This window comes from Sycon ciliatum, chromosome 7 (assembly GCF_964019385.1).
Source record: "Sycon ciliatum chromosome 7, ocSycCili1.1, whole genome shotgun sequence".
Lineage (NCBI taxonomy): Eukaryota > Metazoa > Porifera > Calcarea > Leucosolenida > Sycettidae > Sycon > Sycon ciliatum.
In genome coordinates, this window is record NC_088649.1 from 11,755,314 (window position 1) to 11,768,753 (window position 13,440).

General features: G+C 47.6%; 2 protein-coding genes across 3 annotated transcripts in view; one reads left to right on the plus strand and one right to left on the minus strand.

Moving 5' to 3' along the window:
• The first annotated feature begins 163 nt into the window (after window positions 1-163).
• On the plus strand, window positions 164-7,981 carry LOC135820990 (uncharacterized). The gene is made up of 6 exons (XM_065334047.1): window positions 164-1,068; window positions 1,896-2,041; window positions 3,137-3,350; window positions 4,310-4,948; window positions 5,778-5,885; window positions 6,532-7,981. The coding sequence occupies exons 1-6, from the start codon at window positions 756-758 to the stop codon at window positions 6,978-6,980; spliced, it is 1,869 nt and encodes a 622-aa protein (XP_065190119.1). The 5' UTR covers window positions 164-755; the 3' UTR covers window positions 6,981-7,981.
• Window positions 7,982-9,059: 1,078 nt separating this feature from the next.
• Window positions 9,060-13,440, minus strand: part of LOC135820994 (ubiquitin carboxyl-terminal hydrolase 32-like) — a 37,458-nt gene continuing 33,077 nt past the window's right edge. Inside the window, exons 35-37 of one of the 2 annotated variants that reach the window (XR_010554242.1) lie at window positions 12,962-13,054; window positions 11,999-12,335; window positions 9,060-9,316 (exon numbers count right to left, since the gene is read on the minus strand). Coding sequence is in view for 1 of the 2 variants with exons in the window: in XM_065334050.1 (XP_065190122.1) it covers window positions 12,150-12,335; window positions 12,962-13,054 (279 nt within the window). In the remaining variant the exon portion in view is untranslated. Of the gene's footprint in view, window positions 9,317-9,798; window positions 12,336-12,961; window positions 13,055-13,440 lie in introns of those variants that run through there. The other variant, XM_065334050.1, reaches the window with a different exon arrangement.

The following is a 13,440-nucleotide window of genomic DNA, read 5'->3' on the forward strand; positions in this document are numbered from 1 at the left end:
TTCATTGCTCATTGTTGCATTGTCCTTCCACCGTCCACATCAGGCATCATTTTCTCTGTGAGCTCACTAGTACTCGAAGGAACACGGCTGGGAGCAGTTATTGACTTAGATCAAGACCTGAGTCCCCAAGACCATTGATAGTTTCACTGTGTACAGAAAGTCAGTTATTGCTGTAGTGTAGTCTGGCTGTAGTGTAGTCTGGCTGTAGTGTAGTCTGGCTGTAGTGTATTTCGAAAGCTAAAATTTTACTCTAGCTCTAGCTCTGGTTTCAACAACATCAATTTTTTTGTGCTTTGAAATTTGGAGAACCTCAGAATAAGAAAGATAGTAGCATTTTTTTATCTCCAGATCTGCAGAGAGATTGAGCGCGCCCTATGGCCTACACCCGACGTGCGAGTGCTGGTCTCGTGTCCTTTCCCTCATATATATCATCCGGCCTCCGGAGACACCAGCGCACGCTTACCTAGCGCCTGCCTGCACCGAGGGTGTTCCTACACGCTAACTAGGACTAGGAGCGGCTTGGTGTAGAGTCTACGTGTGTGGAGTTACTTGACCTTTTTTTACTCTGTGTGTGGATCTACCGGGCGCTGGCGAAGCAAGCCAAGTGACTAACTGACCTGGCAAGGCTGGGAGGGTCGTGGTGTGTCTGCGACGTTGAAGGTTCTTCCACCAGGCCTGCGTGTCGGCAGAATGACTCTCCGTCGCCTCTACAATCAACGTATTGAGTATTGAGCCACATCTGTACGTTGTGGACAATGGCGTGTACGCAGTGGCCGGATCAATGCAGCGTTGCTGGTGTTAGGGCTGTTCAGGAATCGCTCTGCAAGATTTGCTGCATGGCTAGAAAGCGGTGCACACACACACGTGACAAAGATCACCGGATTGGGACAAGAACATGGCTGCAGCTAGGCCCAGGCAGTATAAGAAGAAGACCAGGTGGATTATGGTCGCAATCATCATCCATTTCTGTTAGTATTAGCTATAGTGTGTTCTACTACGGGCTGCTGGCTCTCGCTTCGGCTTTGCTCATCGTCCCAACAAACGCAGCCAATACCTGCTCATCGCCAGGTTAGTGGCACGCACGGGGCGTATACATGGTACATGGTGTGTGTGTGTGTGTGTGTGTTTGTGTGTGTGTGTTTGCTTGTGTGTTTGCTTGCGTGTGTGTTGGGGGGGGGGGGGGGGGGGGGGATCAGTTTTTTCGATTGGTTTATATTATGTGTGTGGCTGTTTGAAGATGTATATTGTCCATGCTACATTATTATTGTTTCAGCGTCAAATCATAATAGCGGGGTACTCTAATTTCAGAAATTTTCGGTTCTCAATATTTTCGGTATGAGGGCAAAAGGCCAGATTAGGTGAACAGAAAATGTAGGTACAGGGAAGCAGTTCCCTATTTAATTATGTGTGTTAGTGTTTGTTCGGTGTATTGAAAATTTAGGTATGAAACACTCGGACACACCGAAAGTACCGAAAATAAAAGTACACCGAAAATTTGTAAAATTACAGTATACTAGCAACCAGTACTACCTTCATGGGAGGAGAGGGTCACGTAATGCAGATAGATGCTGGGATGTATATCCAGACACCATCAGTACTTTTTCTGCGCCTTGTCCTCAGCCACAATAGTGTGGTAAGCCCATAAGTCAAAGTGCTATCTCCGTGGGGAGTACGGGGGTCGGCCGTTGGACGGTTCATTGGTCAATTAAGTCATCTTTCCAAGACTTCTTCTGTCCTGAATCTCTCGAGGGTGTGTGTGTGTGGGGGGGGGGGGGGACTGGCTTCTGTGTTGAGGAAACACCAGTACAAGTGTGTGTGTGTGTGTGTATGTGTGTGTGTGTGTGTGTGTGTGTGTGTGTGTGTGTGTGTTTGTGTGTGTACTATATTTCCTACAGGCTTGGATCAGTTCTGCTGCACTGGGATCACCATGGTGGCGTGTACGTCCCATCACAGTGTCTATCATCTCTACAGCAGTAACCTAACAGAACAGCGCATAGCTACAGACATGGTACAGATACCATATGTACAGCTGCCCAACTCGGTAAGGCAATGGCTAGGTGACTATGGTAACACTCTGATCAATGATCATAGCTCATACATTATTATTAATTCGATACTGAAGAAGAAGACTTGGGAACGGAAATACAATATTATGTGCCTTGAAAAAAGTTCAACCCAAGACTACGGCATGAGGAAGAAGAAGCACACTCAACAGTAGAACCAGATTCTTTTAAGAAATATGCATGTGTGCGTGTGTATGCGTGTGTATGCGTGCATGCAATGTAGAGCAAATACCGGCATGACGTATTGAGTAGATACACACATCAACAGCTTAGAATCATACATGTAGCAGAGATCATACCCCTGCCTGCACTACACACCACCGTATCATACCCCTGCCTGCACTACACACCACCGTATCATACCCCTGCCTGCACTACACACCACCGTATCATACCCCTGCCTGCACTACACACCACCGTATCATGTACACTGTAGGCTGTAGAGTCCAGTGACGTCAATTCCAAGCTGGTATACTGACAACATGCATGTAAGTTAAACATGTGTAGCTATGGCAGTTCATGCGATGATGCTTTCCTTGCTGTGTGCCGTACATCATGTACATGTACATGTACATGTACATGTACATGTACATGTACATGGCCGTACATGCCGCAGTGTTAGTATGTGTCCCTGAATATTATAATTATGTTCTTATCTTGTGTGTGTGTGTGTGTGTGTGTGTGTGTGTGTGTGTCTTCCTGACTTTTCTTTCATTCTCCTGGGTGGTTACCAACAGCCAGTGTATGCCGGAGTATGTGGTGTGGTGTGTGTAGAAAAAAATGGAAAAAATAGGGATTCACTGGCCAGAAAAAGTCACTTCAAACAGCTGTGTGGTGGATACCAGGCTAAAAATAGTGGCGGTCAATTCATCAGCCTTGCAAGCTGTTGAATGGTGTAATCCCAGCACAAGTTGCTATGTCTAACATAGCTGTTCGCTATCATCGCTTCCGCGATGGGCATGTCTGAGGTCTGAGGTGTGTGTGTGTGTGTGTGTGTGTGTGTGTGTGTGTGTGTGTGTGTGTGTGTGTGCATGTGTGTGTGTGAATGCATGTGTGTATGTGTATGACTGCAGAGTATATTTGATTTAACAGAGAAGAACAACACGAAACTGGTATCGTCCGATCCACAAAAGATCGTGTTGAGAACATCAGGGAATACGTCCTCCGTCACTAATGAAGAATGTAGTGTGTATCTGCAGCATGCCTATGTGGACTTATGGATCAGACCCCACAGTCGATATATCTACAATCATGTTAAAAACGTTTGCTCCGGTCGACTAACAAGAGGTAAGCACCTGTATGTGTGTGTGTGTGTGTGTGTGTGCGCGTGTGTGTGTGTGTGTGTATGTGTGTGTGTGTGTGGGGGGGGGGGGGGGGGGGGCATTCGCATTCTTCGACATCCTTCTCCAGAATCTCCACCTTGTTCATTTTGATAAAGAAGGTCCGGTCCGAATGAGAATTTGAAGCCTTCGATTCACCTCCAGTCCGTTTGTGCGTGTGTGTTGGTAAGCATCACCATACCCAGTGAGTTAGCACATGCATTCACAAGCTATCACCAATCCATAGTGCACCCCCCCCCCCCCCCCCCCCTCCCAGTTCTCACCTGCCTGGTCACACTCAGACCACAGGGGGGGGGTCTGTATCATGTTCAGGCACCTGCTGATTGCTGACCCGGCAATAGGGCCGGCATTAAACTCAGAGTTGTGACATCATCTCAACCTTCAGTTGTCCGGGGCTATAGATCAGGCTTAGTTATGTAGTGGCGGTAAATTCGGTAAATTCTTCACCATTGCAATCTGTTGCATGGCGCACATCCAGCAGAAGTTTCTATGACTTCTGCTCAATCCTACCATCACTGCATCTAAGATCCCCGTAGCCCTTAGACCTTACTAGGCTACGGAGTGAGAGAGCATGTATGGTGTTGTTACTTTTCACATCTCTATCATCTTTGTATTATGCTACGTAAGAAAATAATACATGTATGCATGTCCGGCAGTGTGGGTAATTTCAACACTACTAATTTGATGTACAGGTACTTATGTTCCCGGTCTACAAATTCATTTTGCTGGACAATGGTTTTTGGTGACAATGGTGATATGCGCATTCGTGATTGTTGTCATGTCTTGCCATGCCGTGTCGTGTCTTTGTGAACGCAAACACTCGTGTATGTGCCTTGCATGCTGTGTATGCGCTTGCTGTTGCTCTATTGTTGTTGTTGTTGTTGCTACTGCTATTGTTTTCTCCAGAGGTTGGCATCACTAATAACTGCTTGAGATACTCTACGCGGAGTGAGTGTGTATGGGAAGATCCACCAAGCAGTTTGTTGCTGAGGAGTTGGCAGACAAGCCGGCTGAATGCGATGCAGACGCAGTGGAGACTAGCCCTGCAGTTCGATGCAAGTCTGGCAGCTGCGGCTCTTAACCAGCTAGAGATCAACGTGTATGATGACAAGAAGCAGATATATCACAGTCAGAGAACGCAGGCACCGTCTACGGGTGCCACTGCAGCCACGCCATCTGCCAGCCCGACTAGCACTGCTCCCGTGACGGGGAGTACAAACAGCGCTGATGCTGATGCTGGTATTGTGCATGTGAGTGTGCCCAGCAACCCTAGCTCACGTGATGTAGGACTATGGGTCACTGTCAACACTAGCAGTAGCACTGGCCACCAGGCTGCTGTCCGTAAGAACATCCTCCTGCAGATTAGCTACAAGCAAGCCAGCGACACGGTTGTACAGTATCTGACAACTGTCGTACTCACCACGTCTCCTACTACCACTGGTACTCCAGGACAGCCGCCGAACACATTGACTACACGCACGGGCGACGGCAGTAGCAACAGTGTGACGGCTAGCTCCACTAGCAATCCCTCGGTATCAACAAGTGGTATGTATTCTAACTAGGGCAATGTTTAAAAATAATTTCAATTTTGGTCACCTGCCCACTTTCTGAAATATGCATCGGCTCCACTACAGCATATTGATGTTCAACTTTGATGCTAACCATCAACAGCAACACATCGGTCTTACACGCAACTACTTGGTAGAATCTCCAAATACTCGCCGTTCACCTTGGCACTTAACCCTAAGACTGCGGTGGTGTTTCACCAGTCACGTACCTACCGTTTGCCTACTATGTCATAGTGCATAGCTAGTATTCTCTTGTCTCCGCAACTCGACACTAGTAAGCCAAAAAAGAACGAATAAACTGCTAACATTTCACAGCAGCAAAAACAAAAGTAGGAACCTTGCTGATCACCAGCAATATCACAGCCGGCTGAGCTACAGTTATCACCAGCAATGTCGCAGCCAACTGAGCTACAGTTAATCTCTTCTAGGCAGCGTTTGTTGTTGGGATATGTTTGCTCTCTGGCTACAACGTTTCTCCAGCACTACAGGCGTTGTGTAATCTGATTGCAGTCGTTAATGCATATCACTGCATGTATCACTGCACATTGTGACTGCATCTATCACTGCACACCATTGCATAAGGTACATGTATTAGTACTACCATACCACTGCATATTCCCGAATGGGCAATTTCACTTTCCACAGGTGTGTAGCATGCCCACTGTTTACCATGGTAGATTGATCTTCTTCCATGTGACAAGTGATCACATCTCAGCTACTAACCACCATGTGTTGCTGCTGCTGCTGCTACCTCTGTTGTCATTGCCATTGTTGTATCCCATGGCTGGTTTCTGGTTTCTGCATAGATGATAACGATGATGGTGGTGACAGCGAAGGAGGTGTTGCTATACCGTTATCCATAGCGTTTGGTGGTGCACTGTTGCTGCTGATTGCTATCGTCGTCATTGTATTCGGTAAGACACGGCGAATGTTTGTTCTTCACACTGTCATCTATGTTTACCACCACAACATCTGTCCCTCCTGCTGCTGCTTCTGTCACTACTACCCATATTGCTGCTACTGCTGCTGCTTCGGCTGCTGCTGCCAACGTCACCTCCGTCCTTGCTTCTGTCGCTCTCCTGCTACTGCAGGGCTGTAGTGGTTGGACTGGCTGTTGAAAATCTGACCATCCCAGGCAGAGTTTCGAAAACCAGGTCGGTTAAGAGGCATTAATAGTCACATGCCCCCCCCCCCCCCCCCCCCTGAATGCACACTTTGCAAGTGCACCACGGAGCCAAGCACGAGTGCACCAAGCATTGCATGATGTTCACTGCATCTGAACTGCCTTTGAATCTATTTTTCTCTCTTCTTGTTCTCTCTCCACCCCCACCCCCCACCCCCCCTCTCTCTCTCTCTCTCTCTCACTCACTCTCACTCTCTCTCTCTCTCTCACTCTGCTGCTACTACTGCTGCTAATGCTGCTGCTGCTGCTGCTACTGCTGCTGCTGCTACTGCTGTTGCTGTTGCTACTGCTGCTGTCTCTACTGCTGCGTCTGCGTCCTCCTCCATCGCCGCCGCCGCCACTGCTGTTATTGTTACTGCTGCATGTTCTGCTTGCAGTGCGGAGAAAGAAGAGAGAACGGCAATGGAACGCCGAGGAGAAGCAAAAGTCTGGAAGTGAGGATAGTGAGGAGGGGAGTGTGGACTCAGCAAGCGACAGCACCAGTCGGTTACACGTGGCAGTGACAGTGCCTGCAGCCGCAGCACCTGCAACCCCCCAGCCACAACCAGTACCTACCAATCAGGACAGGGACACAACAACTGAATGCGTGGAATGCACTGGATTGGTTGAAGCTGAGAAAGAAAGCAGAGAACCATACGTCGGACAGCCCACAGATGCCGAGTTGCCTCCAGCAACACATGTTCCTGTTTTGCTTACCACTGAGTCCAGTGGCAGTTCCATCATCAGTGTCTCGGCTGTCAGTGGAGTCAGTGGTAAAAGTGGTAGAAGTGGTGGAAGTGGTAGAAGTGGTGACACAGCAAGTACAACTACTGAGTCTGATGTCTAGACTACATCACACACACACACACACACGCACACACACACACACACACACACACACACACACACACACACACACACACACACACACACACGCACACGTGACGTATTGCGGCGGTACTGTGTTGCTGCTGATCCGCCTATACAAGGCTATAGAGTGCATTGCAATCCTATAGCCCACCACTGAGCATTGTCATCAACCGTTATCTACTGCAGCTTATTACTCGTACACACACACACACACACACACACACACACACACACACACACACACACACACACACACACGCATACGCACGCGCTCTCGTAGTAACAACACTTCACACTGAAGTGGCCGAACTCAAAAAGAACTCCGTCCGAATCACTGGAATCAGTCTCTGTTGATCAGGATTATGTTAAATAACTCTTAGCTCTGGACGTGTGCGCTGCTCAGCTTTAGTTTGATTGATTGCCGTATGGATGGGACATTCCCGAAAACTTGGTAAAGAAGGGAATATTTTTGCAGCAGAGAGATCATGTAGATTGTGGAGGATGAGTATTGTGAGAGACTGTTGACACTAATTCGAATACGTTCTTACAACCATCATTACTTGAAGTATCAATTATCACGCGCACACACACACACGACTTGAAGTATCAATTATCGTGTGCACACACACACACACACACACACACACACACACACACACACACACCACACACGAGTGCATGCACGCTGACAGTATACTTCTGTGCTTGTGTCTGTGTGCATGCCTTGTTCAATGTTCATGCATGCACACGCAGACCGGCACTCACAGTCCGTCAGCTTGAGAATGTGGTGTATTTTAACCGCGGTATGTGCATATCACAGCCATGAATCGCATGATCATTCCGCTCATTCTATAATAATATAATTATTGCAGACGTTTGCAGTATATATTGTAATGTTGTTTAGCTGTTGCACTGCCACCATTGAAACCTGCATCGTTCGTTGCATTCTGACATTCTGGCGTCACTTGCCAAACTGAAGCACTTGTTCCATCCGTGTGCGCACGTACGTGTGTGTGTGTGTGTGTGTATGTGTGCGTACGTATGTGTAGAGTTGGGGCCCTCGGCCCAACTCTCCATGTCTGTCGGCCCCTCACACAAGGGGACATGTAACCGGAAACGGCAATGTTCAGGACAGGACAGTACAGTTATAGTTGCTAATGTGTAACATAGCTTGTTCACTGTCATCCCTTCACGATGGGCTTGTGTAACATATAAGAAGACGTTACGTATATACACGACAAGGATGCTCCACTCCCAAGTCGTGACGGTACCACCCTGCTTCCCTTTTTTTTGTCAGTGAATCATCTGAGCTGTGTGCCAATATCAAGGTGTTCAGGGGGCATGTTGGTTCATGCGCATGCCGCGCATGATGCGTATATGAATGCAAGTGTTTACGTCTTGCTGTTCACATGAGCATGCTGCCATGTACTAGGCAGCGTTGTTGTTATGAATATGTTCATAACAAGGACGCGTAAGCAGCGGGGTTGCTTGCTGAGCCTGGCTTGAATGCAGGTAGCACAGTGTGGTGTTATAGTCTACATGACATGTAGATCACACACGCACACACACACACACACACACACACACACACACACACACACACACACACACACACACACACACACACACACACACACACACACACACACACACACACACACACACACACACACACACACACACACACACACACACACACACACACACACACACACACACACACACACACACACACACACACACACACACACACACACACACACACACACACACACACACACACACACACACACACACACACACACACACACACACACACACACACTGTGCTGACTGCAGAACGTGTTTTCAACCAGTGTGGTTATTGAAAACAATTTGAGAGCTGTTTTCTTTCAAGAATATACGGGACCTAAACGGCTTCAGTGCATATAACATCCGCACGTTGCTGCAATGTTTCATTTGGAAATGTTCAAATGCGACAGGTGTAAGTAAAGTCGGATACACATGTACAATGTAGTACCATTTACTTTCAGCACCAAGACCACCGATACATGTATTGTCAAGCTGGTGGCCACATGCAGACACAGATTTTCTCTTATGCAACAACAGCGGACAAGATCTGAAAGAAACAGATCAAGACTAGTCCCAGATATTACTGACTAAAGTCTAATTCACTTAACTGGCGAAATATCATGCTGCGTGATGAGCGTTCCATTTAAACACGAAACGGCAGAAAAGAACTTGGTTGTGTCATTGCTGTGTGAGTATTGTATTAAACTGGCTAAGCCATGTGAATTGACCATCAACGCACACCTACAAAAACAAGTAGTCAGCACCAGACGGAGCACATGGAAATAGGACAGCCAATGAGTTACCAGTGCATATGAAAACGTTACACTTGCTGGGGTAACCAGTATAGACAGAAAGCTCCTGTGATAGAAGCAGACACCGGATGAGTTACTTTACCAGCCAGCCTCGGCAACTGAGTACTGGTAACCCAGAGCCAATAGACACACCAACAACCTTCGGCATGAGAGATAATTATAGTAACGGCACACCGGATTGAGGAGCTGACACTACAAGTCCAACTTCCAAATGCATTGGCAAGAAGGTAAGCTCCAGACAGGTGGGCGCATGTACACACACACACACACACACACACTCACTATTGGTCTATGGCACATCTATGTAGCAGGATCTCCGTTGTATGGACATACAGGCACTTCTTACGCAGATGCAGACACAGGAGCACACACACGCACACGCACACGCATATACATTTGGCAAGGTATCAGTTGGAGATTGGACTGAAAACGAGTAAAATTCACCAACAAAAACCAAACAATTGAAACAAGCAGATATCAAGAAATATCAGAAATAGAGTTGGCATGTGTTGCATGAGAGTAAATATGACAAAAAGTGCACAGAGCAACCAAGCCACATGTACAGGCATGAGAGAAAAAAACCGTTTGATGAGTAACATGAAAGCAGAGACCAGGACAGGCAAGAAGAGAATGCCTGTCAAAGAGAAAGGTTGTCGTCTTATCATGGACAGAAGAAATTGAGAATACAGACCTTGTCAAAGCTACCCCACTCTTGAAGAGATACAAGCAGATACTGCTACTGCGGTCTACAGGGTCCGGCCATGATGAACACGAGCACCAGCAAAACCAGGAAAATGACAGCAGCAGCAGCAGTGGCAGTAGAAGTAGAAAAACTTGAGACACGGAAAAGAGAGTGTATAACAGGCCACACAGAATACACACACGCCTAGGCAGCACTCACACTGATGTGTGTGTGTGTGTGTGTGTGTGTGTTGTGCAGAGTCAGGGCATGACGTATGCATATCAGTGAAACTAGAACAGGAAGAAGAGCAGGGCAGGGCAGGGCAGGGCAGCACCAGCAACACATACCGGCAATATTAGTGGCTGCTGTCATGAAAGATGTACAGTTGACAATATCATGAAAATAAGATGATGCATGCAGGCCACCTCACAGACTCCAAGATGCCTCCTGGAGCAGCACACACGTGTGCACGCAAGAGCAGCAACTGGCACGTTAGGAACATCACCAGTGGCAGTGGCAGCAATGCGCGTTAGGAGAATCAGAAACATGGCGAAAATAAAGCGACAAGCGGCAAGGCATGCAGCACGCATAGCAGTTAAAAGCATGCAATCAGAAAACACAGGCATCTGCCTTGCAGAAAACACAGGCATCTGCCTTGCAGAAATCAGCGACGAGGAAAGAGGGGGGGGGGGGACATAGAAAGTGGATTAGAAAAGAACAACAGCATTGTGCACTGACAATGTGCAGAGGGTGCTACTAGCAACAGTAGCAACAACATTACATAAGAAAGAGTAGTATCACACATGTGTGCTCAGGATAATAGCAATATGGAAATAGGATGGCAGGGCGGCCGGACCAGAGCAGCGCCTCACACATACACACATGTGCGTGGGCTCAGGTCCATACTAAGTGTTTGCTCGGGGTCTATCTATTGCCACCACAGACACACACACATACAAACATGGACAGTGATATCAATGGTGGATGTGCTGTGCATATCAAGATGCTGCTGCTGAGAAGGGGAAACAAATTGGTTAACAACAAGAATATATAAAAAAGTGACAAAGTTCGGTGGAAAGAGCAGAGCGTGTGTAGCAGTGTTAGTTTGGTCATGGGAGGCTCGGTCATGACTTGATCACGGCTTGAAGACGATAAGAAAGAGTGCAACTAACTAGTTGTAGAACAACACGGCTGAAACACGCGCAAACGCACTGCCATCACACGCCACAACAGCAATGACACAAATAGGAGCAGCAGCAGCAGCAACAAAACAGCACAGCTGCAGCAGCATTACAAAACAGCACAGCTGCAGCAGCATTACAAACGAAAAGCTAACTATGAGCAAACAGAGTGCTGCACCAGGCAGTCATAACAACACAACAATATGCTGATAGAAAGTCACACGCATGCACTCGCAAAATGAAAGACTACAAATCCTGTCGCCGTTGACTAGATCCTTCAACACGAATCAACAGTCACTGACCGCCAACACTGACCAAGAGATTACCATGGAAACAATCACCGACCAACCATGCCAGGGTACTGGGGCAGACCAGCAAACAACTCCGCACAGTATAACATAGCATAGATGTCACCAAAGCTGGCATCTGCTGCATACTGGGACAATGAGTAAGGACAAGATCTGGCAAGATTTATTGCCCGCAGTGGAGTGCGATGGAGCAGCAGCATTGCCAATGGAACTACTGGTACTGATAGCACTATGTGACCAGGTCAGACTGTCTGTAATGCCACCAACACTAGCACTAGCACTAGCACTAGCACTGGACATTGCACTAGCAAGAGGAACGCAGGACAGGAACAACACAACTGAGGCTTGCCTGACAACAGCACCAGCACCAGCACTGGCACACCAGCAGTAGCAGCAACACACACACACACACACACACCAGTAACACAACAAAGCCTCACCTGACCACCACAACAGCACCAGCTGCAGTGAGTACAGTGAGCAGAGAGAAGAGAAGACTGGTGATGTGTGTGCGCATATTGCCGCCCAAGCATCTCAGAATCAAGCTGCGTTCTCCGCTGTACGCTCCACGATACTCTCTGCCTCTCCCATTCACATGATGGAACAGCCATTACGCATCTCGCGATCTAACTCATCTTCCTCATCCAGGCTGTTGCCGGCCGTGGCGTTATTTGCACGCCGCTTAGCATGACGCAAGAACTTGTTGTAGTCAATGGAACTACTCTCGTAGAAGAGCAGATACGGCGACTCATCTTCAACACGGGTACGCTCAATCTCCTAAGCATAGGGATAGAAATTCACACAGATAGATTGACAGAGAGACAGACGACCAGAAAGAGATAGATAGTCAGAAGGACAAACAGATAGTAGTCAGAAAGAGATGGATAGTCAGAAAGACAGACAGACAAACCATCAGTTAGCAATAGAGAAGTAATAAAGGAACTGGTACTCAAATCATCAAAGCAAACCACCCACCCAGCACCCAAGACCTTCTCACAGCCTTGAAGCTCTGGTAGTTGTGTGAATGCTTCTAGGCATGTTCAAACTCTCCCCCCTCCCCCCCCCCCCCACCCTCTATCTGTCTCTGTTGTCTCCCCCCCCCCCCCCCACCCTCTCTCTCTCTCACCACACACTCATTCCCTCACTTTCCAGCTGTAACAGCTACTGCAATCAGGTGTGCATGCAATGCATCAAGTGACATACTTACAACCAAGTGACACACTTACAACCAAGTGACACACTTACAACCAAGTGACACACTTACAACCAAGTGACACACTTACAACCAAGTGACACACTTACAACCAAGTGACACACTTACAACCAAGTGACACACCCACATCCAAGTGACACACCCACATCCAAGTGACACACCCACACCAATACATCGAGCCATGACTCACCTTACAACTGCTGTCGTTATAACAATACCAGTTTCCATTAGGATTGCAAGCAAACGTGACGTAGTGACCAACACCCAAATAACCTTGATGTGTCTGAACACACGCACGCATGCACACACACACGCATACACACTCACACACACACACACACACACACGCGCGCGCGCGCACGCACACCCACGCACACCCACACACATACACACACACATGCACACACGCACACACACAGAAAAACAACAGTAGAAGAGCGCAGTTAAATACATGTACATACATACATAACATGTACATACATACATATGCATCGTACTGAAGAAAAGAGTCATTCCCTAAAGACACGGGTTGGCACAATGTGCTACTAATACTGCAGATGATTCCAAACGTCTTTCTTCATTACAGGCTATTTACTGCACACAGTGCATGTAACCAACTTATAATACTATACGCAGCAGTAGCAGCGGGAACAGCAGCAGCAACAGAAG